This window comes from Cynocephalus volans, chromosome 5 (genome assembly GCF_027409185.1).
Source record: "Cynocephalus volans isolate mCynVol1 chromosome 5, mCynVol1.pri, whole genome shotgun sequence".
Lineage (NCBI taxonomy): Eukaryota > Metazoa > Chordata > Mammalia > Dermoptera > Cynocephalidae > Cynocephalus > Cynocephalus volans.
Genome location: NC_084464.1, coordinates 125,398,255 through 125,425,296, shown reverse-complemented (window position 1 = coordinate 125,425,296; position 27,042 = coordinate 125,398,255). Strand labels below are relative to the sequence as shown.

The 27,042-nt window shown below is 33.3% G+C and overlaps 1 protein-coding gene across 1 annotated transcript in view; it reads right to left on the bottom strand.

Moving 5' to 3' along the window:
* The window catches only part of NKAIN2 (sodium/potassium transporting ATPase interacting 2), a 560,600-nt gene that overhangs the window by 444,068 nt on the left and 89,490 nt on the right, over positions 1 to 27,042 (bottom strand). The window contains exon 3 of the mRNA XM_063098355.1: positions 19,860 to 19,940. Within this exon, the coding sequence (XP_062954425.1) occupies positions 19,860 to 19,940 (81 nt within the window). The remainder of the gene's footprint in view (positions 1 to 19,859; positions 19,941 to 27,042) is intronic.

Genomic DNA, 27,042 nt, shown 5'->3' with positions numbered 1-27,042 from the left:
TTTTAAAAAAAAGAAAGGAAGAAAAGAAGGGGAAAAAAAGGAGAAATGAAGGATTTCAAAGATAGAATATTGGTAAATGACAAGATGTGAATATTGTTTCAAAAGGTCCAATGTCAAAGTCTGCACTGACATTGAATGACTCCAATTTTCAGTGATACTATAATATTTCTGACATTTAGGTGGTATTAAATTAAACTCCTTGCTAAAGCAACATTTTGCTGGCTACATAGATCAGGAAACTTCATTTATAATACAAATCCCACATTAAATGGATGACACAATATATGATGTTTACTGAGCATCCATGAATAGTGCTGACAATACCAAAAAGTCCCTTCACAGAGAACAATTTGTTGATCAAGAAGTTAATTTTTTTTTTTTTTTTGTCTTTTTCGTGACCGGCACTCAGCCAGTGAGTGCACCGGCCATTCCTGTACAGGATCCGAACCCTTGGTGGGAGCATCGCTGCGCTCCCAGCACCGCACTCTCCCGAGTGCGCCACGGGCTCGGCCCTCAAGAAGTTAATTTGAAGGGAAGTATGCTCAAAATTTACCTGGTAGATGCATTTTAAAGGAAACATGTCTTTTATAGATAAGGACAACTCTAGATAAAAGCATACATCATTAATAGCATGGATTTTTGTGTCATCGCCCCATGAAGGACTCAAAATCAAAGATATATTATATTTAACAATAGTAGAAAAATAATTTTTAAAAAACCATGGTTCTAAAATGCATCACATTATTCTAATTTGTATTGTGTAGGGAAGACTCCGGCTGGATGTGAGAAGAGCAGTTAAATGTAGGGTAAGCTTAACAAAGGCACTGATGTAAGAAAGTTCATTCCTGTCACATGTTCTCTGATTCAATAAAGAGAGAAAACTTTTACATTTAGAAATATGGATCAAATTAAATTTGCTTTAAGGAAATATATAGTGCGTATATTCAGGGCTAATTCTCCTTGTAGGAGATTTTTAATGCAATTTTTTAATGCACTCATGTATTCCACGCTATGGGGTTCTGTCTGCTTAGCATTTGCCCATCTTTTTTTTATAAAAACATTTTGAATTATTCAAACTGAAAAATAAACAACAGATCAAAAACATCTGATGTTCTTTACTGTAAAAATTGTTGACTCAAGTGCATTATAATTATCTTGCCAAGTGGCCATTTTCCAAATCTCATTTAATCACACTTGGATGAAAAGAGATCATTTTGTATGTCTTTGCATGTGTGCATGTGTCTGAAAGGAAGAGGATGTGGGATGTGACTTAGCAGGGCCTGTTTTAGTCAGAGTTGTAAATTTTTAACTTTTTCTTTCAAGCAGTGTTATATCCCCAATTAGGGAGCTGTGAAATTTCAATTTCTGTACAGCTTTCTCCCCATACAAATACTTCAAATTTCAAAACTGGTCATTGCTCTTATGGCTTTTCCTGCTGTCCACTATTAGAACCTTCCTTTACATTTTACATGCATAGTCCAGTGTAAACTACACACAGCCACCCTTAGACATCATGTCTCTCAGGGGGTCTATATTTGAACCAAGGACAAAAGCTAAAAACCATGTTTTCTAGATCTCCTAATCTCTAGATTCTAGATTCTTAATCTCTAGATTCTAGAAAACCATGTTTTTGAGGGGTTAAGCTCTAAAAAACATTTAAGGCAGTACTGTGTTAGGAGTTTTAGAGTCATTAGGATCTTGGTGGAGATTGGTGGATAAAGATGTTTATTCTGACTGAAAATTTCTCTGCTTCTTCATTTCAATAGTGTTCTTCTCCCCTTTCTTTCTGAATTCTTTATCGCTTTCACTTTTTTCAGACGGTTATGCTTTCAATCACACCTTCTCATGAACTGACAGAAGCAACCCCCCCAAAAAAAATATATAATTATATTGGCTGAATAGGGAGCAATTTTTTCAACCTCTATCTGCTCTACCTATATAAATAAATAAATAAATAAACAATTAAACAAACAAACAAACAAACAAACAAATAAATAAATAAATATATGGTGGTTTGGTTCTTCATCCGTTTATAGTGTCTCTACGTTTTAAAAATTTATTTAGATATTTACTGATACCTAAATTAAGTGAGATCTTTCTAGGTGAACAAAAGCAGATCTCTAAGTATATCTCTATCATTATAGCATTTATTAAAATGGTATTACTTCAAACCATCACCAGTTAATGTACGGAACACACGTGTAGTGAACCCCTACTGGCATTCTTCTTGGCACACAGGTGATAAAGCAAAGCTCCTGATTTCACAGGAGAGATAAACATTACACAAGTAAAGAAATAAATGTAAAAAGTAATGCCAGACTATGATAAATGGAATGATTAGATGTGGAAACAGGGAATTGGAGTGAGTTCTGGAGATCAGAGGATTGAGCAGGGTGACGATGGGCAGGGACTGAGCTGGGAGCCCACAGAAGACATCTCAGACAGTGCTTGGCATGCTGTCACGTTAAATGCTTTCCTACAGAATTAGGTTATTCTTTTTTTTAGAATTATTTTCTGATTTTAAAATACTGTAAAATAAACTATCTATGGACATATCATAAGTTACTTAACTGCTGGACAGTTAGGTTCTTAAAAGATAATTTTCCTAAATATATATAATGTCTTAACATCTTCGCACATTACACTCTGCACCAATTTCTAATTATATCTATGTCAGGACACTTTAAAGTTGCCTTTGAATTACTTTTATAAAATTTGAAACACATTGATAACATTTGAACTACATGAATAACATTTAAAAGCAAAGAAAAGTTAAAACCTTTTGTGTAAGGAACCAATACAGAAAACTGATGCTATATAAGCTTACTCACCAGTCAGTTCTCTAAGTCTAATTTGCTTAATCGGTTCAAAAGATCATGATGTTAATGTGGTAACAGCTCCGGGCAAATGGTTGTGTTGGCTTACATCGTTACTGCTCAATCCAACTAGTTTCCGTGACTTTCACAGCTCATGAGCACCACTTGCCAACCCTGTCAATGGCTCAGCATAGTGGTATAACTATTATCAGAAAATCAATGGTAAGGACATTCTTGTGGGTCACTCCATTCACGTATACTTTCACCTTTTTTCTCAAAACCCTGACTCTTTACCTCTTTTTCACTCCAATTGACATCCCTTGCCCCTTATTTTACTGAAACACAATGAAGTAGTTACCGCTATCTGCATGTACACATGTAGGCTTTGCATTTTCTCCTCATAAAGGATTTGCTGTCCCTGTTCCTACCTAAGATCAAACCCTCTACTTTAGCGCTATTTCCATTTTCTCAGCTACTGAAGACCTGCTCCTCTACCATCAAACTCTCTTGCTACATTGTTTCCATCAGTGTACAAGCATGCTTAATATTTGCATTCAACAAAATGAATACCCCCCCCAACTCCCCTAAGTTCCTTTCCTTGCAGCCCTGTTTCTTTGCTTCTTACAGCAACGCCCCATGAAAAAGCTGGCTTCCACTCCTTGTTTCTGTTTTCTCACCTCACCTCTTTTAATCAAAGCTTTTCTTACTATTTTTCCACAAAACCCACTTTTATCAAAGTCTACAATAACTTCCACTTTGCCATGTTTAATATTCACTTTTTAGTCTTTATTTTTGTCACAATTTGTCATCCTTCACGCTTTTGTTTTTAACCTAACCTCCAGGACACTAGCCCCCTGGCTCTCTTCCTACCTCACGGGGCACTCCGCCTTATTTCCTTTTCTGGATCCTCATCTTTAGACCCGAGAAGTTGGAGAGACACAAAGCATAGTATTTAGCTCTCTTCCTTTCTCTATGTGTCATCCTTAAGGGTCCTCATTTTTTCATGTGCCTTTAAACTCTATCTATACACTATTGACTCAAATTCATGTCTACTGTTCAAAACTTCTTTTGAATTCAAGACTGACATATTCTTTAGTATACTTGACAACACTGCTTGGGATATCTAATGGGCAACTCAGACAGAATGGTGACAAAATACAGCAACGGATTCTGCACGTTTCCAAACCTGCTCCCTGGCTTCCCCATCTCAACAAATAGCAACATCGAATTCTAATGGCTCAAACTACACACTTAGAAGTCAACCCTGATTATTCTCTTCTTGCATCCAAACATGAGTAAATCCTGCTAAACCTAATACAATATCAAAACTACAACTAGATGTAATCTTTCGTGACATCAACATACACACTTTTCACTACCTGCTGGCCAAAAGTACCTTTAACTCACACTAATGCAAAAGTATCCAAGCCACTTTTCCCCTTGCGACTCTTGCCCCCACCACAGAATACTTTCACAAGTCATAGTGATATTTCATAAATATGAGCTGGATCATATCATTCTTGCCCTATTCAATGTTTCATTAGGCTTAGAATAGTAACCACATTCCATACATTTTCAAAAAGCTGAGGAAAATTAGGAGTTATCTTACATTAAGTTCACTCAAATGTGAGGATTAACCTATAATATTTAAACATTTTTAACAAAAATCTATCAGTTTTTTAGTGAAGCACATTAATAAGGTATGGAAATTTTTTAAAAAATAAGCAAGAATTAGAATCATGATAAAGAGTATTTGCCAGTGATTCCGATTATGTAATTTTGACACAAACTAAGTTATTCTCTGAATATACAAGAAAACAGATGATGTTGATGGGGGGAGGGGGGGAGAAGGAGGAATTGGTAAAGGGACATGAAAATCAACTATATTGTATATTGATAAATTAAAATAAAAAAAAATAAAATAAATGAAAAAAATCTTGTTATAATAAAAAAAGAAATAATTTCAGTTATAAGTTGTTATAAATAATATTTCATTATAAATTTCTTTAGGTATAACCTTTAATTATATTTTTATTTGTATAAGGTACTTCAGAAAGTTCATGGAAAGTATATTATACATGGTTGGTCACAGGAGGCATTCTTCCCCTTCTTTACTAGCTAAGAGATCTCTAGCAGGGTTTCTATAGGGAAGTACCCAGCCCAATGGCTTGAATTACTTTGGGTTTAATTCTCTAATAATATTTTCAGTCTTTTTTTCCAGTGATTGTTCTCGGACAGGTATATGATCTATTTTGAATGAAAGAGACATAGGAAATATTTCTTCAAGGCTTATAGGCAACATTTTCTTTCCTGAAAAGAGGGAGGGGTTTAGAACTCTGCCTTGTTCTGTAGATGGTGTCTTATAAAGTTGTAATGCTTTAGCTGCTACACTACACTGAGGCCATGAGGAAAAGCCAAGAGATAGCCAAAGTGCCTGCATCTAGCCTTCTTGAACTATCAAAACAACTATCAGAGTAAGTTGTGTGTTCTGTTACCTGCTGTCGAAAACATTTCTTTTTCTTTTTCTTAATAGATGTCATTCTTATGTATTGAATACATTCAATAAACAGATAAGCAATGCTATTATAAGAAATCCAGCAAAAACCAACACTATAAGGATTTTACATTTTTTTTTTTTTTTTTTTTGTCTTTTTCGTGACCAGCACTCAGCCAGTGAGCGCACTGGCCATTCCTATATGGGATCCGAACCCGTGGCGGGAGTGTTGCCGCGCTCCCAGCGCAGCACTCTACCAAGTGCGCCACGGGCTTGGCCCCATGATTTTACATTTTTTAAAAAAGTAAATGTGCTTGTCACAGATGCGCTAGTGATATACAAATTTGGTTTGTTTTTCAGTTAACAAGTGAGAAACAAGGTTTACCTTAAATTATACAAGGAAAAAAAAAATACATTTTGTTGACAAGCATTCAAAAATTATGTCTGTTATTTGGATTAAATAATAATTTTTAAAATAGATTAAGGGCCGGCCCATGGCTCACTCGGGAGAGTGCGGTGCTAATAATAAAATAGATTAAAAATTATCTTGGAGTTACTACATCAGAAATGGAATAAATACTTAAAAACAGAAAGAAAGAAAAAAAGACAATAGAATATGAATTCACCACATAGGGTGATTTGTTTTTTTTTTTCCAGGTTAAATTTTTTTTTTTAACATTTTCCAAAATGTGTAAGTACATTTTCCTAGAGAACATCTCGTCATAAAGTAAACTTTAGTTCCTCTCTTTTAATGCAGTTTATCAATTACAATAAACAAAAAATCATTAGAAATCCTGAGGACAGCAATCCTAGTGAATTTCAAGGACTGGCTTTTCTCTCTCTGGGAAGGGCAGCCTCCTCAAGCAACTGAACAGCTTCAGGAAAAATAAACACAGATCGAACAGACCCTGGAGATCTGTGGGGTGATAGATGTCACAGACAGACAGCCTGGACATCCTGCTCAAAATATTGTCTTTTCATTTTATTTATTTATTTATTTGCTTTTAACACATCCTGGAAGAATTCAACTTGAAATTTGGCCAAAAATATGGCTAAATAATGATTTAGATTATAAAATACACTGTGAGAATATGAAACTGAAGTCAAATTTCTTCCATCAATAACGATTTTATAATCCTTTATATTACTTTGACATGAGAGCTTTTTGTGGTGCCAGTAAATTTATCATCAAAACCAGTCCAGTTTTCCTTATTTCTAAATATGCAATTATTTTATTCTCCTCTGTTTTCAATCCTCATAGTGCTTCAGATTTAGAAATCCATAGTTGTCAGGGAAAATACTGGGGTTTGTGTTTCATTAGCATTTTAGCTTTGACAGTTTGATAATATTTTCCAAATGGGATCGTGTCGCTTGTGCCCCATAGATTTTGATTTTTTATAATACTTGAAAGAACGGAATCATGCAGAAAATAAAACACTTACAACCAGAAAGTGACCTAAACCTGGAAAATGTTATAACCTTTATAAATCACATTTACAGTGCATTTTTTCACCTTTCTAAAAGAAAACTGTAAAGCTGCTACAACTTACATTCTTAATAAACGATGGAATTACAGACTATAGAGCCCATCTTTCCAGGGTTAGAAGATCACAGTGCAATGCTTTTTTCTCATTATTTCATAAGCAGTTAATGCTTTATGTTTTCTTGCAGTGTATATTTCACATCCATCAATTTCTATTAGTTAATATGCTGCTACCTTCTTTGTTTTCAAAACTGTGATTCTAGCTTTATATTTCTTGAGGGGTAACTTAAAGAGAAAAAAAAAATCCAGCAGTACTAATTATTTGGCTATTTGGCAATATTAAATTCAGCTATCTTTTTTTTTTCCATTGAGAAAAAGGAAAACAGGAAGTAAAAAGACAAGAAATATTGGACTCATTATACAGCGCACTATGGTGCCGCAGTTAACATACTATATGAATGCTCTAAAAAGTATGTAGTGGGTGGTCTGGGTGTAAAAATGCTTAATGGATTAATTGTACTCATAAAATCAGAGTGCAAAAGCTGGAGTCCATCCGTTCTGCAGGCCTCCTGATGAATCTAGTGTACCGGGTGGACCCCCAGGAGGGTCACAGCCCTTCCGAATGCCTCTGTAGCTGCAGATCTCTTCAGGAGCAATTGCAGAGTGTGCCAAACTGTGCAATATTGTTTCCACTCTTGGGACTAATTGAGAGCACCAAACTCATTCTCACTTGTGATTCGAATAAAAGATCTGAGGACTTATCACTAGAGATTTTTCTGTCAGAGTGGAAAGGAGCAGAGTGTATCTGTGGTATAAATGCAGCTACTTTTTTACAAAATGCCTAGGTTTTACACAATGAGAAAGTTGACATTTCTTGAAATACCTCCTAATTACTTCAGTTTTATATATTATACTACCTGTGAGTGTGAAAACCCTGGAGTCCTGCAATTACAATTAGACTGATTCCTCTTGTAGGTTACAGATGCTAATGAAGAAAAAAGAAAAACTAATTATATTCTATAAATGGCTGTTTATTAGTGAGTCATCCTCCTCTTTTCACCCTTCTAAGCTGCCTTTCTGATTGCATCAGGCTGTATACACATTTTGCTTTATTAAAAATGTAAAATAGAATATTTAAAGTGGAGCAGGGGAAGTAAAATGTTAAGTGCTATGCTGGAACAAAACAAACTAAATATTTCAAATTTCTTCATGCAGTTCTCAATCAGGAAAGTGTTAAACAGTCTCACTTTCTTTGCATTGGTTTGTGCCTAATAACATAGTATTTATTGAACACTGCTCTCTGGTTACCTATAGTGTACTGACTACTAATCCAAAGGTTCAACTGCATTTTCAATGTGAATTGAAAATGCAGAATAGAATAGGTTAGTTACCATACAAAAGGTATAAAAAAAGGTCACATATTTGCTATTTGCCGAATAACCTGGGAAGCTAGAAGCAGAAAAAATGATTCATTTCATTATTTAGTACTCCTTGAGTTGTATTTTTATATAATTTCCCCCAATTTATCAAAGCATCAATTGTCCTTAAGTGAATCCATCGACAAAGAAATTGACATTCTGCCTTCAAAAGTTAATTTGGCAACTGCCAATGGCAATTAAGTGTCCAAATGAGTTTCAGGGCTCATGCTTAGGTGATGGTTTACAGTGAAGGGGGCGATTTTGATAAGATCATTGTAGACCTTATGATAGACTGAGAGCACACTGGGGGCTGAGGTGGACCATGCTGAGTTGGACATAATTCTCAGGTAAGTTCTGAACTATTTCAGGATCTAAGTGCCCACTTAATAAGAGGTAATTCAAGCCTGGACAAATTACTCCAAGATTTTCAAAAAATTGCAATGATTCTCAAATTTTTACTAAATTCAAATATTTCTAATTCCAAAGCCATGGACCTGTCTATTCAAATGTATTCTTGTAATTTTACATTTCTTTGTAAATAAACCTATAAATGCATAGCTTTCTTAAGTTGGGTATAGAATAAAAATTGCTGTGCTAGAATAATCTCCGTAGAGTAGTCTTTGTAGAGAAACAGAGATGGTAATGGCTTAGACCATGTTTGCATGTGCTTATTTTTTATTTCCAGCAGGATACTATCTTGGAATGTTGATATCTGTGCTTTTATTTTCTATACTTACCTTTTGTAAACTTTTCTTTATGAGTTAGTGACATCCTCAGTGTTTCAATGAAAATTAGCATTGTTTCAGTAGAAACACACAAAAAAATGATTAATGCTTGATTTTTTTTTTTTTTTACTTCCAAAAGAGGCTCTCAAAGTCCACATCAGAAATAATAGCTTTGAAACTAAAGCTTTTGATCTATAAAAGGAAATAATAGGTTACTGATAAAGAAAAGTTAGGTATGGAAATTACACATAGTTTATTTTTTAATAACAGATTAGAAAGAGAACAGATAAAACCTTACAAGGCCGTTTTCCAAGAGAGCAGAGTAGGAGTTGCAGTAGTTAGGTATGGTATACCTTTGAATGAGTAGTAGCTCAGCGTGTGGAGATAGCTGAGTTAGCATTCTGAGGCTCTTACATTGAATTTGCAAGCAGCAAGGAGACTCATGGGAGCCAAATTCATGCCTGGAGACCATTCTGCTATTCCATCAAGGAGCTCTGGTTACCTGTTCTGATTGCTCTCTGGGAGGGCGTTCTACCAACATTTTCCATGCATGATACCTATGAATCATCCAGAAGGAATAATGCTTGGTCATGCTCCAAGACTTTGCTAATGCTCATGGGACTCTTGCATGAGGAAGGTACCCCTTCCAACACCCAGACACTTCCCAAGTAACAAAATAGAAAGGATGGGGTTCATGACACCCACAAGGGCATTTGAAAAGGGTATTAGCAAGAGAGAAATACATCAAAGTAAGAAAGTACAAATTAAAGCAGTTAATTTACTAGAGCTATAGAAACCATAGATGCCATTTAGATCTTGTGGAGAGAGAGTATGCAACTCAACTACGAAAGGCAACAGCAGAACTGTGAAATGATTTACATTATTTTAACAACAAGAGTAAAGAAGGCCCAGATCAAAGTGGGAATTCTCAGACATATTTGTGGTTTTCAACCAAAGCTGCACTGGGCATAGAAAAGCTTCATTACCTTGGGAATTTGGATTGTCAGCTTCTGGAAATTCAATTATAATTTTTAAAACTGATGAAATAAAATTAGAGGTATGGCCAGCTCCACTTTGGAGTCAGCTCCCCCTTAGAGAAAGTTATGGAGAGGTTTCTGAAAAGGATTTTTGCCATACAAAGGAAGGATACATGTGATCTGGGTATTAAAGGATGAATTTAAGCATAAGTTCTCCTCAGGCTTCAATCTATTTGGTTGCTTCACTTGATACCTTGGTTAGAGTTGGTATTAAGTAATAAATCAGGTGATAAATTTGTTTACGTACATATTTCAAGATCAACACTAGGATTCCCACTTCAAAGAATGGCCAGAAATTAAAAACTCTCCTTGTGCCCTATGTAATGGTTCCCAGTAACCTAATCCTTATAATTCAAAGTTTATCTGATGGACAAACAAGAATATTATCATGTATGAGCTTGTTAGGGGTAAAATAACTTAGCATTCACTACAAAGGAATCAGAATCTATATTTTAAAAAGATCTCCAGGTGATTCACATGACTTAATTTTGAAAAGCACTGATTTTATGTGGCCTGTTGAGATTACTTTCCTTGTGCTTGCTACAACCGCAGAGTGCTGGGCCAGCCTTGAGAGATGTAGATCCCATTATCCGTGCAATACTGGAGTAGAAGAGAAAGCCCCCAGCAGCTGAATTTGTGGATCTAGACAATTCCTGAAATCCATTCTGTTACCATGTGATTTCATTCCAATGAACGTTGTTCATAGGCCTGGAATTTCCCTTGATCCTGGGAATGAATAAAACGTGATTTCTACATCGAAGAAGGAATGGCTATGTAAACAAAAAATTAGAAGGTACTGATAAGAGCAACTTGTTGCATTTATCTTATGATGTTTCAAATGGGCTTATTGATGAACATCTAAAATGCTCCTCATTGATTCTGTAATTTCTCAGTACTGTGTGGTAGTTCACTAGTGGACATTCTCCTAAATAATGATGATGACATATGGTCTTTTAGCAAATTGAAGTTTAGAAGAAGAGATGGAAATGTAAAAAAATATTATAATACAGTGAAGAAAATAATACATAATTATTTATAAAGTTATGGAGGATATTTAGTATTTTTTCTTTATTCTTATTGACATTACTATATTTCAATTCAGTAATCTATAGGTCATTTGACAACCACACCTATCCTCGATAAGTGAGGTTATGCTGGTCTCAGAAGAGGTGGGAGGCATTCCCTCTTTATTCTTTGATAAGAGTTGTGTAATAATGGCATTACAACATTCTTAAATATTTTTAAGACTTTATCAGTGAAGCCATGTGATCATAAAGTGTTTTGAGGTTTTTTTTCTGTCAAAAGGTTTTGATTAATCATTCAATTCCTTTAATGGATAAAAGAGTATTAGGGTTTTTCATTTATTTCAAGTTACATTTTCCCCAAAATTTGACTATTTCATCCTGATTGTCAAATTTATTAGCTTAAACTCACTTATAATATACTCTGTTTCTCACTCTATAGTCTGTAGAGTGTTTTTTGATATTAGCAAAATGTGTTTTTCTCATTTTTTTCTTTTAATTACTCTTGATAGGGTTTTTATCAATTTTATTAACCATTTTTTTAAATTGGCTTTTTTTTTTTTTCTGTTGTGTGTTCATCTAGTTCTGCTCTCATCTTCATCATTTCAATTCTTCTACTTTTGGGGGATTTCATTAGCAGTTGTTTTACTAGCTTCTGAATATGAAAGTTTAGATCATTGCTTTTTCAGCATTTATTTTAATATTTCCATTTAAGGTTATACATATGTTTTCTCTAAGCACCTCTTTAACTGCATGCCTGCATGATTTTATTAGAAATAAATTCGTTTTTATTGAGTTCAGAGTATTTCCTAATCTCCATTCCAAATTATTGCACTCATAAGTTTAAAAGCGTATTGCTTCATTTCCATACAGTTGTAGATTTTCTACTTAATTCTACAGTGGTCAGAAAATACTTGCAAATACCTGCAAGTGAATAATTGCAAATCATTCTATATTTTGACCATTCTATGTTTGAATCATTTTATGATTGAATGTTCTAGATGTCCTTGAAAATCCTTTTATTGTTTGGTGTAGACTGGAGTGTTAAAATCTCCATCTGTGATTGTCTATTTCTCCTTTTATTTTTGTTTTATATATTTTGAAGCTGTATTATTTTATTCAGGTAATATTGACTTGTAATATCTATATGTGGACTGACTTTTTAATCATTATAACATTTTCCCTTTTATCTTTAGTAGTGCTTCTTGCTTAAATATTACCTTATCTAATATTAAAATTACATCAATTTTTTTTGGTTTTTGTTTACAAGGTACATATTTTCTACTTTTTCTTAACTTTTCAATTTAAATACTTATATTTAAGGCATATCTCTTACAGACAACATGCATTTGGATTTAGTGTCTTTATCCAGACTTTTAATTGGAGTATTAGTATAATCACATTTAAGGTAGTTATTGATATATTTGGAGTTAAAGCATCCATTTAGCTATGTTTTTCTTGTTGACCTTCCTGTTTAACTTCTTTATGCTCTCTTCTTAACTTCAGTTGGATAAATCAATTATTTCTATTATTTAATTTTTCATCTATAGTTAGTTTTGGTAACTATGCTTTCTTTTAGTAATTATTATAGAAATTGTTAATCCTTGAAATATTAAAACCTAATATGAAAATTATCTTTAACATTTCCATGATAATACTAGAATCTTAGAATACCTTAACTCCCTTTAACCTTTTTTTATTATTATCACGCATTTTAGTTGTATTTGTTTTATTTAAATCCCAATAGTCTTTACTGTTATTGTTTTGTATTTATTTTTATCCACATTGTTATCTTTTTTTTTCCCCCCTGGAATTCCATTTTTCTCTCTGAGAGTTTTTTTTTTTTTTTCTCTCTCTTCTGCCTGAAGAACTCCCTTTAGTATTTTTTCTAGTGAAGGTTAGCTAATAATTAATTATCTTAGTTCTTGTTGTCTGAAAATGCTTTTATTTCACCTTAACAGCCAAAGAATATTTTTACAGGATATAGAATTCTAAATTGGCATTTTTAAAGCCCTCTAAAGATGTCATTCAATTGCCTTCTAGATCCATTGCTCCTGTTGAAAGGTCAATTGTCGGTATTTTCTGCCATATCTTTGAATGCAATGGGTTTTTTATCTTTGGTGGCTTTTAAGATTTTCTCTTTGATTTTGGTATTCAACAGTATTATTCAACTATTTCTAGAGGTAATTTTCTTGATATGTACTCTACTTGAGACAGTATTCTTGAGTCTGTTAGTTCATGTATTTAATAAACTTTGGAAAATTCTCTATCATTATCACATAATCTATTGCTTCTTTCCAATTCTTTTCCTGGTAATTCATTTATTTTTATATTGACTCTTTAACTGAGCTCCATATGTTTCTGATTCTGACATCCTTTTCTATTTTCTTTTTCTTTTTCTTTTGTATTTTTTAACCCCTCTCTGTGCTTCAGTTTGGGTATTTTCTATGAACCCATTCTCAAGTTCACCAATCTTGACTTCTACTGTTTTCAATCTACTGTTGAACTAACTGTAGTAGTCCATTTCTGTTGCTTATAACAAAATACATGAAACTGGGTAATTTTTAAGAAAACAAAATTGTTTGCTTATAGTTTCAGGGACTGTGTAGTCCAAAGTCCAGGGAACACTTATGGTGAGGCCTTTTTTGTTGGTAGCTTTTTGGCAACACAAGGGTCTCACATGGTAGGAAATGGCAGAGCAAAGAAAGAGAGAGGTCCTCATGCCCTCTCCTTCTAAAGGCCTCAGAACGATGCCCATGACCACCATTAAACCATCAACTTAATCATCTCTTCAAGGCCCTGCCTTTCTATTATCATAATAGAATTTCCTATTCTTAACAGTTACAGAGGGGATTAAGCTTCAGTGAATTGGGGGGTGGTGGGGAGGAGAAGCATGCAATCCATTGCACCCACCTAATGAGTTCTTACTTTTAGATTTTATATTTTTCAGTTCTAGACTTTCCATTTGACTGTTTATATAGATCCCAATTCTTTGGTAGCAAATTCTTCATCTTTCAATGTATTATTTCACTTTTCCCTTTATTTTCTTCAACATATTTTGGGGTTTTTTTTAAAAGTCCTTATCAGGTAATTAAAATATCTGAATTATCTGATAGTCTATTTCAATTGCCTATTTTTCTTCACTTGCAGTCATGAGGTTTTTCTCTTTTAGCATGTGTAGTAATTTTCAATTGCTTGATATCATGTACATAAATAAATTGTAAAGGTTTGAAATAGTACCATGTTTCTCTAAAGAGATTTCCCCTTTCTCTCAATTAGACAGATTAAGTGATTGCCGATCACCTTATCTCAGTCAAGGGCTGTGCTGAGTTGAGCCTGGCTTTTAGCCTTGCTAACGTTCAGCCTATGTCTGGTTTGCCCAGCTCCCTTTCAGGTCTTTTCAACTCTAAATCTAGTTTATTGTGTAGAGTCCTTCCCTATCTTCAAACTCATTTTGCAACACTGCCAAAAAAATTCACTATGCTTTTCAGAGCCTTTTCATTTATATTTTTAGCCTTGTACAGAATTCACCAAATGCCCTAAAGGAAAAATTATCCGTGGACTTGAGGTTGCCCCCCTCAAAACTATTGATTTGCCTCCCTCAAAACTGTATAATTTATACATTCCTCAGAAATAGCCTTCTACAGGTTCAAAACCTGGATTCATAGACTCCTGCTCAACTAGAATCAGCAAATGCCCTTAGGGTATAGCATCTTTAAAAGGTTAGTTCATCTCTTTGGAATACTAACCTTTCCAGAATAGTCATTACTTCAGCAGTTCTCTACTATTTTCAACTTGTTGGTGCCTGGAGTTTGCAATACATATATACATACAAATACTCTATATACATACAATATACTATAAAAATATATTGCTTGCTTAATCTCATGGTCAATCTATAAAGATTTCTATAGCTCACTAAAAAAAAAATATTTTTTATTTTTTACTCATTTTTCAATATAAATTTTGCTTTTTTGCCTATTGTTCCTCTTCTAGAAAGAAGTGAATTAAGGAAGTTGAATTAATTGGGAATGATAATAAGTCCTTTTGGATATGTTGAATTTAAAGTGACAATGGAATTGACATGACACCAGCAGGAAACTAGAGAAGTGGGACTTTAACTTAGCAATGAGATAAGGATCGAAGATATAAATCTGGTAGACAGTGTCTAAAGATGATGGTTTAAATTATGACAGTGGATGGCATTTTCAAGTGAAAAATGTAGACAGAGAAGTAGAAAGCTTCAAGAACCCTATTCCTCACTTTAGGGATATTTCAAGGAAGTGGAAAAGTAAAACAAAGAAAGAAGAATTAAAGAAATTAGAAAATAAGCAGTTTAATTCAACAAATTATCAAAGGAAACAAGAGAAGAGAAGTTGTAACTGTTCAACCAAATTAAAGTAGGTTGGTTCGTTTCTAGATTCGGGAAAGAATCATATTGTATTTAGCTCTTCATAATGGGTACAACATTTTACTCTGCATCATAAAGCAAAATCTACCATAATGGTTGTGAAATTTTTTTAAAAAAGATTAATTCACTTAGTAATTGTTAATTGAATTTTTTTAACTGTACACATTTTACAGTAACAAAAGCAAACTAAAAAATATAAATCCAGTATACTGTCGTCTTGATATTTTTTAAATTTACCAAATCAATTATCACAGGTATTCTTTGTCTTTTAATAATTGTACAGATATTGTTACTTCTTAAATAGAAATATTAATTTAAAAAATGATTACAACAGATTTCTCTTCATACCACCGTTTTATATATGAAGTCATAAAAGCAAATTCTGATACAAGTATTGAATTTATTGACCAGAAAATATCTAAATATCTGATACCCCTATAAACGAATAATTCATTTTGTTATAGAAGAAATAAAACTGAGAATGTTGCAATAGTACCTTATTCCACATAGCTCTCCCATCTGGTTTTAAGAATTTGTTCCCTAGCCTACAGTGTATGACAGGTTTTATCTTCTTCTTGTCATTTACATTCATAAGTGTACAATTGTATTCCCCAAAGCTAAAATAGGCTACCTTCTTACATGACTCTTTTATATAGCATTTAAAAAAAAATTATACCTAGATCTCAGGTGCAACTATCAAAATTATTAAAATGTGACAGCTTTCTAGAAGTTGCCTTCAAATATTTTCATTCTGAAACATATACATCACTAGATATAATGAATGACTTTTTGGCTATGTTTAACTAGATAAATTTCTGATAATGCAATGAAACCTGAGACATATTACCTGTATCTATAGTCCCAAAGGGTTAAATAAAATCAAATTGGGCTGTTTTAAGTGTAAAATAATTCCTGGGTTTCTCCTGGATGCTCTATGAGTTTATTATTTTATTTCTAAAGATCGGTACATCATGTACTAATGGTACTTCATACATTACAAAAGTAGACACAGATCTCAAATAGGCATATGAAGAACAGCTATAGAATATAATCTCAGCCTGAGTAATTTACAGTTTTATCACATCCAATAATATGTAGGCTTTTGCAGGTAACCAGAAGACCACTAAGTTTTTTTGCCTGTGTATTACTATTTGAAAAATTATTTCATAAATTTCATTTTTCAGCTGATGAACCAAACAGATTAATTACGATATTATATGCATTTTCCCTCTAACTGTTGTGCACTTTGAAGTTAAAAATTACTACAGAACAAATAGCTCTCCTCTTCAAATAACTTAACTAGGGTGGTGGCTAGGATTAGTTCCCATTTCTCTCTGCTTGATATGAGTAAGAGAATCACAACTGCCAAGAATAATACAACAGAATAATAAGACTACATGATAAATTCTCAAAACCATTAATCCAATAGCCCAAGTCATATTTAATCATCAAAGACAATTGCCAACAATGTTAGCAGACACTGGGTTACAAACTAAGTTCATCTTGTTTTCCTTAATAAGCCATCTATTAAAATATCAACCCACAAAGTAACACACTGTAGGACACCTTTGCATATTTCGTTTCAGCACTCATATCTAAATAATACATGCAAATAGTGTGGAAATAATTATTATGCAATGTTCATCTGTTGCTATCATATTATGCACCATTTTTTATTCCTATTATTTTGTTAATTTAACAGATAATTTTTTAGAATCAGTTTCTCTGGTTGATTAGTTTTACTTTTCCTTAAATATTATAAAGGTAATAATTAAAATATATCAATTGAAATTTTAATAATAATGTTGGATTTTCACAGAATTTTCAATGAAGAAAATGTATTAACTATATAACTATATGTACAAAGAAAACTGAAATCAAACAGGTTAGTCTTGTGTATCATAGTATTGTATTTAAGTCACTTCATTTCTGAATGTATGTTATGTACTGGGATAGTTAATGACTAATCTCTGTTTCACTAATAAGAATATGGCAGATAGTTTATTAGAAAAAGCAGAAACAATAACCCCAAATTCTAAATTCTAAACAGGTAAAAAGTTTGCCTTAATGTTTTACCACTTTTTGCCAGTTTTAATTATGAAACAGTCATCTATTTACAAAATATTTTATGGAAATAAACACAACTCTTTCATATATATAAAGCCCACAGAATTTCCTCCCTGATTCTATTAGTATTTCCCATATTTCTCTCTCAGCCTCAAACTAACTGACCCATTCATATGTCAGACACACTCAAACTGCTTTATTTTTTGGGCGAGTTGAGAAAAACAATGGATATATTCTATAATATACATATTATTAGCAGTTTTAGGAATTCCACTTTTGAGTTTTTCACTACCTGTACATTTTTCAGGCACCACTGCTTCCTTCTGGCACTGTATTACTTGAAGAATGTAAGGCAGTTGTAACAACTAAGAATTAAATGGTATAAACACACCTTTCTCAAACTCTTTGAGCAGGAAAGGGAGGCAAACTCTGGTACAGATAACTATATAACCTTGCCCTTTATGGTTTTCCTTTAGATTATTTGTTAAAAGGAAATTATTAAATTTTCATGTGCTCTGCAGAGGCTAGCCTTGGTTTATACGATGAAAAGGAAAGAAGATATTATTAACTGCTTCAGTGCCAAGGGATAGCCATTATGTGCCTTTGTGCATTGGAAGAATTCTTAGTCCTTTGGGTTGCAACTCTCTGGAATTGTAATGTTTTAGGATGTGCCCTCACTGTGGTTTCAACACCCATGTCCGAGATCACGCAATCACAAGCTTTATTCTGTGCCTGCAGCCATCACGTGGATCAGGGAGCACAATTACAGAGTATTTGTGCAGCCAGCTTGGCTCAAATCTCTCTCTCTTTCTCTGTCTCTCTTTTTTTATATTAAACAAACTCTCTGATCTGCTGGATCATTTTACTCAGCCAATATGCCTGAACATCTGTTTTACAATTTTTAAGGTAATTATTTAAAATTGAAAATATCATTAAAAGTCATTCTGGTGTGGAATTTCTTTGAAGAAAGTGGATTATAGAGCAGCCGAGGAGAACAAATTGGGTAAGGAATTCAAGTCTTTGGGAAGGTGTGTCTGTGTTTATTGCACAGAATTGAATGTGAGTTTTAAGCAGCAATCCTGTCTGTGTTCCTCCTAGAGCCGCCTGGACAATTTCTTTCCATTGGTCACGGCACCGTCCTGAAAGGACTGCCTGCTACCCAGAGTGTGGAGGATGATGTCCTGCAAGAATCACAGAAATGCTATCCACCAGGGCAGATTTTGCAGGCCATGGTGAGGACTTGACCAAAATCTGATCGTAAAACCTCATATACCGAAGCCTTGGTTCTCAACCATAATGTCACCCTTTTATTTTATCCTTCACCTTTTCCAATGAACAAAAACAAATTAAGATGATTTATACTTGATATAAAGCCACATGTCACAGTTAAATAATAAATGAACATCGCCAGACATGCTGAGTGCTTTGTGAAACTCCTGCCTGCTAGATTGTAGGTGTGAGCTACCAACTTCCTCATCCCTCTTCTCCTAAAATATACAATCCTGCAAAGGTAGTGTCTGGGATTTTTTTAAAGGTCTTTTAGCCTTTTATAGCATGTGATTATATTTGGGTTTTAAAAGTGTAAACATCTTTGAAGAGGCTTTCTGCTCTAATAAGGGGTAATTAGAAGAACATTTTACAATTTCTATTAAAGTTAATATGAAGAAATACAAGTTGACTCAAGAGTCAAGATTTACTGCTACCTTAAAATAGATGACCTCATTTGACTTATTTGATGTTAATTGTATTCCAACAAGAGCAGCATGTCGAGATTTAAAATCTACTTTATTTCAATAGTAAAGGCATTCATGTTAAAAATGGAATAACAACATACACACACATGCATACATACATGGCACAAAGAAATCTAAATGAAAAAAGCAAGTATTTTAACTCTCTCCTGGGCTATTTTAGAATAAAGTATTTATTTTATTAATTTCTGAAATAAATTATATCCCTCTGGTAATAATTTTATTCAACTAAAACCACTAATTGTTTGAATTATTGCATTACTATTTGGGTCCAGTCAGGAAAATATTTAGCAGGGTAATAAGCAAACAAAGTGATTTGAAAAATCTTCAAGGTTTTATCTCAAAAAAATTTCTATTCTGTTTCAGAAACCTTTCATCAGTCAGTGTTGGAAAAGCACACACACACATAGTCACTATAATAATCACTATTTCACAATAGTTTTGCTTAAAAAACATTTTTGTGATATGCCAAACACATCGCTGATTATAGAAATGCAGTGATATAAATCAGGACACCTTTAATTTACCTTCATGAGAATTGCACCTAAATAACAAGAGCAGGGTGAGACTCTGCCTTACTTGGGAGACCTATTAACACACAACTGATGATTCAGGCAAATCAGATGGTAAATTACCTTTGAGAGGTCCCCAGCCTCCAAATAGAAGCAGATAACAAACACATTCCACGTAACCCAGAGGACTAGCCAGACTGCATACTGTAGGGAAGCAAGAGAGAAATAACATGTAATTAATTTGGAATCAGCTGAGTAAGATTCAATAGAACTTGAACTTTTGAACAACCAAATCATAAGATCAGTGAGAAATATTAGATATTGTGTCTTTCTATGAAACAGGATTAGGTGTACATTTATCTCTGTGTTGACTTTTTCTCACTGTTATGAACTCATAATAATAGAGCTTAAACTTGCTTAATCATAATTTTTAAATTTTAAGACAAAAGAAATAGCAGTCCACATTTCTGTCTTAAGAGTGAATGGTTACAGTTTGTAGATAGCTAAACAGAATTGGATGTTCCAACAGACACATCAAACACATTAAGAAGAAAATTCCTATCTCCGTTCAGTAAAACTGTCTCCATGTAGGATGATGTACAAACTTTCTCTAAGTTATCTACGGTCATCTTCAGATCAGTCTTCATGCCTCTGTGTCCTATCTAATCAGCTTTCTCTCCACCATGTCTCCTTTTTATTTCTCTGGTCACCTTATTTTATGCTTTCAAGATCTCCCATTACAGGGAACATCTAGTTGTTATCCCTAATTTTATTCTGTTTCCTACTTAGTATACCTTCTTTAATGATGACTAATTTTCTTACCAATACATGGTTTCGATCATTCAGTCAACTAAAATTTATTAAGCACCTAGAAGACAACATGCTAGAAAGAAAATGTGTGAATACACAGACCAAAGATGAATTCTCCCTGAATTTAAGTCAAGTGAGAAAGATAGATAAAAGGGATGATCATTACACAGGAATTATTAAAAGACACAAAATCTGAGTGCAAGGAAGGAAGGTGGGCATGACCTATCCTGGGAAAGAGAGATCGTGCAAAGCCTAACAGAAGAGGTGAAACCTTCCAAAAGAGGTGAATCTAGCTAACCATGGAATAACAATTTTATAAAATAATAATTTTATTTTAACTCAATAAAAGCATGGGGGGTTGGAAGGGCTATGGTGGGAGGTTACTTCAAATGAAAGCAGGTGTCAATTTTTAAAAAACGGGACAAGAGGATATCATGTCACTTCTCTGTTAAATGAACACCAATGGCTTCCAACCTTTTGGTGAGTTTCAAATCTTTATTTTATGGTTCAAGAACCTCCCTGATCTGTACCATGTTATCTTTTGAGCCACACATTTCACTTCATCTCTCGAGTCTCCTGGATTCCAGACACATTGATTACTTGCTGTTCCATGTACAGGAAAGCTATTTCCCACTTTTGTGCCTTTTTATATGCTATTGCTTTATTCTTGAATAATTTTTCTTTCCCCTAGGTATTCCTCTTACCACCTTTCAATATTTATATTTCTTCAAAGGTTAATTCAAATATCACCTCTTGAGTGATACCCAATCAGAACTGGCTGAGCCCTACTTAATGCTCCAGTAGACTTTGCTTGTCCTAATTATATTCTGTAAGTCTTATATCTAACTATTTTCATGCTTTCTCCAATGCACAGTGATAAGCTCCTTGAGAAAAGGAACGTTTTAAAAATTTTTGTTTATATACCTAAGCGCCTAATTTAGTACTTTGCACAAAATAGGTAGTCAGGAAATATTTTACAAACATGAGGACCAATATGGAGAAAATCTTATTATTTTCAGGTTCAGAGCCCATTCTTCCCTCTAAGACCTAGATTTTTATGAGAGTATTGTGATCATTTATGCAATGTGAAGAGTGAGAGTCCTACATAGCGAGTAATAAATGGTGACTCAGCAGTTCTTCTAAAGTGATGGGTTCATCTAACTGCTGTACATGAGCATTGCTCAGTGGAGTATATCGTGAAGGCAAAACTAAATGGTCCAAGACAAAAGAAGGGATTTGAGAGGCTGTATATGGTGATTTGGAGACTGGAGACAGGATCAGGAAGCTGAGCAGGCTGCAGCAGTAGAGAAACATCAGTTATAGAACAAAGACCTAATGAGAAATTTAAATTTGCTCCGTATCATGAAATATAAATTTGTCTCACTACAGATTTTTTTTTTTAAAATCTAAAATCTACACTCATTTGGCTGTTTTGCAAATTTGGATTCTAGTTTTGGAAATATAATGAAGTATTGGGTCCTACTATTAAGGTAATAGGGTGAAAAAAATTGTGCCTATCGGTTTTAGTCGTTTGGTTTAAGTGACTATGAGAAAGAAAGAGTGACTGATTAAAATGTTTTATTTTGTTTTATGTTCATAGTCACAATTTTTTTTCACCTTATTTATAATGAAGAGCTAAATAAACACTATTTACTAAAAGCCAAACTAGCAGAATAGCATATTTTAAAAGAGCTGGTGAAAGGCACTGTATTACATATACCAAATATTCTCCAAAATTTGTCATAGGCAGGCATGCTTCTTGATGTGGCAGTGAAGAATGTCATTGCTGCAGCTTTTCTATTTTACAACAGAAATTACATTTTAAGCTTATTGTAGAGAGTTAGAAATCTTGATTCTGATTTGATTTTTAGAATAGAGTTTTTAGGTAACGCATGTATGAGGCAACAGTCTCTGGCCAGTGGGCAAAAGCCCAGAGGTAGCATGGCAACGGCCCATCTAATCAGCTCTAATCACTGCTTAGGTATGGGATTGTATACTTTCATGATTGTAGAGCTAACAGGTGGCTGTCATACTGATCCTGTTAATAGATTTTAAGAATTTCTGAAGGGAAAGATGTGAAAAAATGTTTGCTAAGAGCAAGCTCTCTGTTGGTGGAAACTTTAGAGACAATTATACTTAGATTTAATCATAAGAATATAACTTTTGCTTAAGTCATTTGAGGAGATGTTATACTTTAGATAATGATTGTAGTTTGACCAACTTAGCTTTTCACAAATTGTACTATGGAATATCATGCTGTTAATTTTACTGATGTTACTAGTTTCCATTGTTTAAGCTATACTTAGCCACAGATAACTTTTGTCACACTGCCCATGTCTTTGTGTCCTTTTGAAATGATTGAATTAACCGATTTTTCTTGTGAAACTTCCTTGTCTTTACAATAAAAAACAGAAGCTAACTTTGAATCGGGGCTGTACCCATTTTTCTCTTCCTAACAGAGGAGTTGCTAAGGTGCAATCCCTTTGGGCTTCTCATTGCATTCATGGTGCTTTGAGTAATCTTTTCTTCATCTCTGTTACACAGTGAGAAGTGTAACAGCTCATTAACTGCTAAAAATGTTATCTTCAGCCATGTGGTATATATGGCATACTCTCACTAGTCCAAGAATACATATTTAATATATAATAAGAATTTGTAATCTTCACCCAGATTAATTTAGAAATCATTTACACTTAGTTACTTACATTTATGTGTGTGTGTAAATGTTAATTATTCTTTGATTTTTAAAAATCAAGCTGAAAAATTTATGTCTTAGTCACCGAAATTAATAGTTTTATAAAAGGATAGGTAAGATAATGGGTCACATACAAATAAATAGCATACGGAGATTAATAACTTGGAACCTAATTTTCTGGTTCTGTCATTTATGAGCTCTGTGGTTATGTTCAAGTCATATGATCTCACTGTACTTCAGTTTCTTCCAATGTAAAACAAGCTTATTAATAATAGCAAACTCACCTGGCTCACAGGAGAAAGATGGAAAGTTTGAAAGTACCCCACACCTGAGTTCTCACTACATGTTGTCATTTTATTATAATGATTATATTACATAATCATGTCTCCTTATTAAAACAATGCAGGAGTAATCCTAAAAATTTTATTCCCTAGGATATTAAAAAATACATTTCTGACATTAACTTATGTGAAACATTGTTCTATCTAACTGAACTTGCAGCCTAGACTTGTTTCCTTAATGCAAAATATTCTTCTCTAGAATAAGGATTTTTCTGATATGTTTATATCAAATTCTGCTAATCTAATAGGTGGATGAAATTTTGTGAAATTAACCTTTCTTCATTTGGTTCCATTAAAACAATAATTTATTACTTCTGATTTAGCATACCCATAATTATGAAGCCTCTTCTATGTTTTGCTTTAGGAGTTGCTATTTTAACAGTATTTTTTGGTAATTATTTTGTATTCCCTTTTATCCCTTTCTGTGCACAGAAAAAACATAGTAGATCTTCCTTTTTTATCATTTCATTTACTTGCGTTATTTTCACTGTATTTTATACTTTATTACAAACCAGTTAGCCCCACAATGCACAATACTTCATCATAGATTTACAAAAAAGAATTATCACCTTCAGTGCTGTGGCTCCTTTAGCAAACACAGAAACCCACACTAGTGTTACAGAGGGTAATCACTGCATTTACATCATTATCCAAAGGCAGGGCTTTATCTAATTTAACTTTATCTCATTTAACTTGACTCATTAACTTTTCCTCCTTTAACTTTCTTATACCTCATTTCTTCATTTCCATTTTCGTTTTATTATTCTTTTTCCTACTTACTTTTCTCATTTGAGTAGCTGCACTTATCTGAATCACTTATCTTCCAATTGGATTTTTTTCCTAATTGCCTAAATATTGATGAAGGTTTTGCACTCTCTTGCTATTTGGCCTATAAGTGATTTTTGTCAATAAACCCTATCATTCATGTTGTTTGTAAAACTACTCATCATAATTATTTAAGTGTATAAAGATCAGTACTAACTTCTTTCCAGTTGCTACAGCTAATAGACATAATATAATTGACAACTGCTCAGTTTGAGTATAATTGGAAGTGATGTCCTGCCTAGGAGAGATAATTTAAAAGGATAAAAAAGTATCACACTAACTAGTTATCACCTAACTTGTAGTTTTCTGATATAAAACTAGTCTTGCTTTAGCCTCAATTTTTCTTGAGAAATAAAATCTTATGATTTTATGTTTCAGATATAAGCTTTGAGATATCTGTGATGAGAGACAAATTCCACTGTATGTATGTATGATGAAATTAACTTTTAAAGAGTTGATTTCTGAAGCACCAGGTGGGCCATTTGAGGATTCAGTTTGAGTCCCCAGTTAAATGGTTAAAACTATCTGTTAGAAAAAGTAATTGAAGGGCCGAGCCTGTGGCGCACTCAGGAGAATGCGGAGCGTGGCGACGCTCCCGCCGCGGGTTCCGATCCTATATAGGGATGGCCGGTGCACTCACTGGCTGAGTGCCGGTCACGAAAAAGACAAACAAACAACAACAACAACAACAACAAAACAATAGGTGCGCTCAATGAACAACCTGGGACCCTGTTAGAAAAGTAAATTAAAAAAAAAAAAAAAAGAAAAAAAAAGAAAAAGTAATTGAATATCATGGTTTCCCTGCTGTATCTGTGGTTCCAATGATGAAGTCAAATTAGCTACATAAGATAAAAATTAGTTAAGGCTGTCAATCATGACAAGCCAAAATAATGGTTAGACTCAGAGATATGGTGCTATTATATGCCATGGCTGTATAAAAATTAGAAAGGTAGACTAAGGTAGCACAAGACTAAAAGTCTGATAAATGTCTTATTTGCCAATAACGAGTCACACCTTAGTGATACAACTAATGCTTTGCCATCTCTCTCTTACAGTAAAGCTGAATAAAACTAAAGTCTATATTTTTTGAATTATAAAGTATATTTAACATACACAAACACGCACACACATACATAAAAACTTTTGAATTTTTATTGGAATTATATTGAATTTATAAATTATGTTGAGAAAAACTGGACTCTATGGCATTGTATTTTTCTAGAAAAATTCTAGAAAAAGAGGCTGTTATTTAATACAAATACATTTTCATATCTTTGTCACTAATGCACAAAGATTGTAAAATCAATTTTAGGAAAAAATAGGGTTGTCCTTATAGCATTAAAGTGCAGATGCAAGCATTACTTGAAATAGAGATTTAAATTTGTGTTTGCCTGGTTCTCTAATTTCTTGTTTCTTTTTCCTTTGTGTCTGGAGAGAGAGAAACATGATGGAATAATGTATTAGTAGAGAACATATTGAGTAATTACTACATTCTTTTTCTAATTATGTTTCACTTTAACTTGTGCCTTTTAAAAGTTGTATGTATGAAAATGATTTTTCATTGGTTCCTGAAAGAACCATTTTTATTTCAAATTTTCTTTCTTTCATTGTTTTCTTTCTTTCTTCTTCCTTCCTTCCTTTAATATATTTAGAGTGTGGTTGGATTATAAGCTCTGTGTGGACAGATACTGTATTTTTTTGTGTGTAGCCCCAAAAATGCTGGTTATATATAACTGGTTTGATCTATATCAAACATATATAAATATGTATGAATGGACTAATATATTAATGACTTTCTCAAAAATTATTACAATTTAGAAAGCTATTATTCAGTAATATTACCTTAATTATTATTATTAGAAGACGAAAGAGGGTAGCACAATTCAATCACTAGCCACATGATGCTTTACGTGCTTAATTAGAAAAGGAGTTGGGCCATGAACCAATTCACATTTAGCAAGCACCAGCTGGATACAAGTGACTATATCAGATGCTATAGAGAAACACTACAGGTTATAAGTCATTCTTCTAATACGATTTATATTTATCATCGATATGTAATTGATGCAATCTATAGGAATTTTTTCAGGAATGATTACTTTTACTAGAATGCAAAACTGGTATTTGCTCACCAATATCACTACCAGGCTGCTAATATAAATGTAATAATGTAATCAATTCTAATGAACTGTGATAAAAGTATTCCTAAAAAGTATTGTATTAAAAAATATTGTCATAAAAGCAACTCTGCTAAGCAAGAAAAGGGTTTAGAATTGTTAACGATTAGGTGTTTTAACATTAACAATCATGGTGTTTTAATAGATATAAATGCACACTCATAAAACAAACATTCTGGTCAAAATCGTTGGACTATATTCATATTTTGCTCAAAGTTAATTACATTTTAGTCTAATTTTCTTATCTCCAGCAGCCATGTTATTTAATCTGCTTACTTATTGTTATGATAAACAAAGAGCAAAAGTGGCTCAAATAAAGCAATTTACTTCTTAATTCATTTTATGACCAGCAACAGTCTGCTTTATGATGTAAATCCTGTGTTCCAATTCACAAATTCAGTGGCATCTAATTCATTCTATAAAAACTTGCCCAGTAAGAGAAACACCTTCATAAAAAT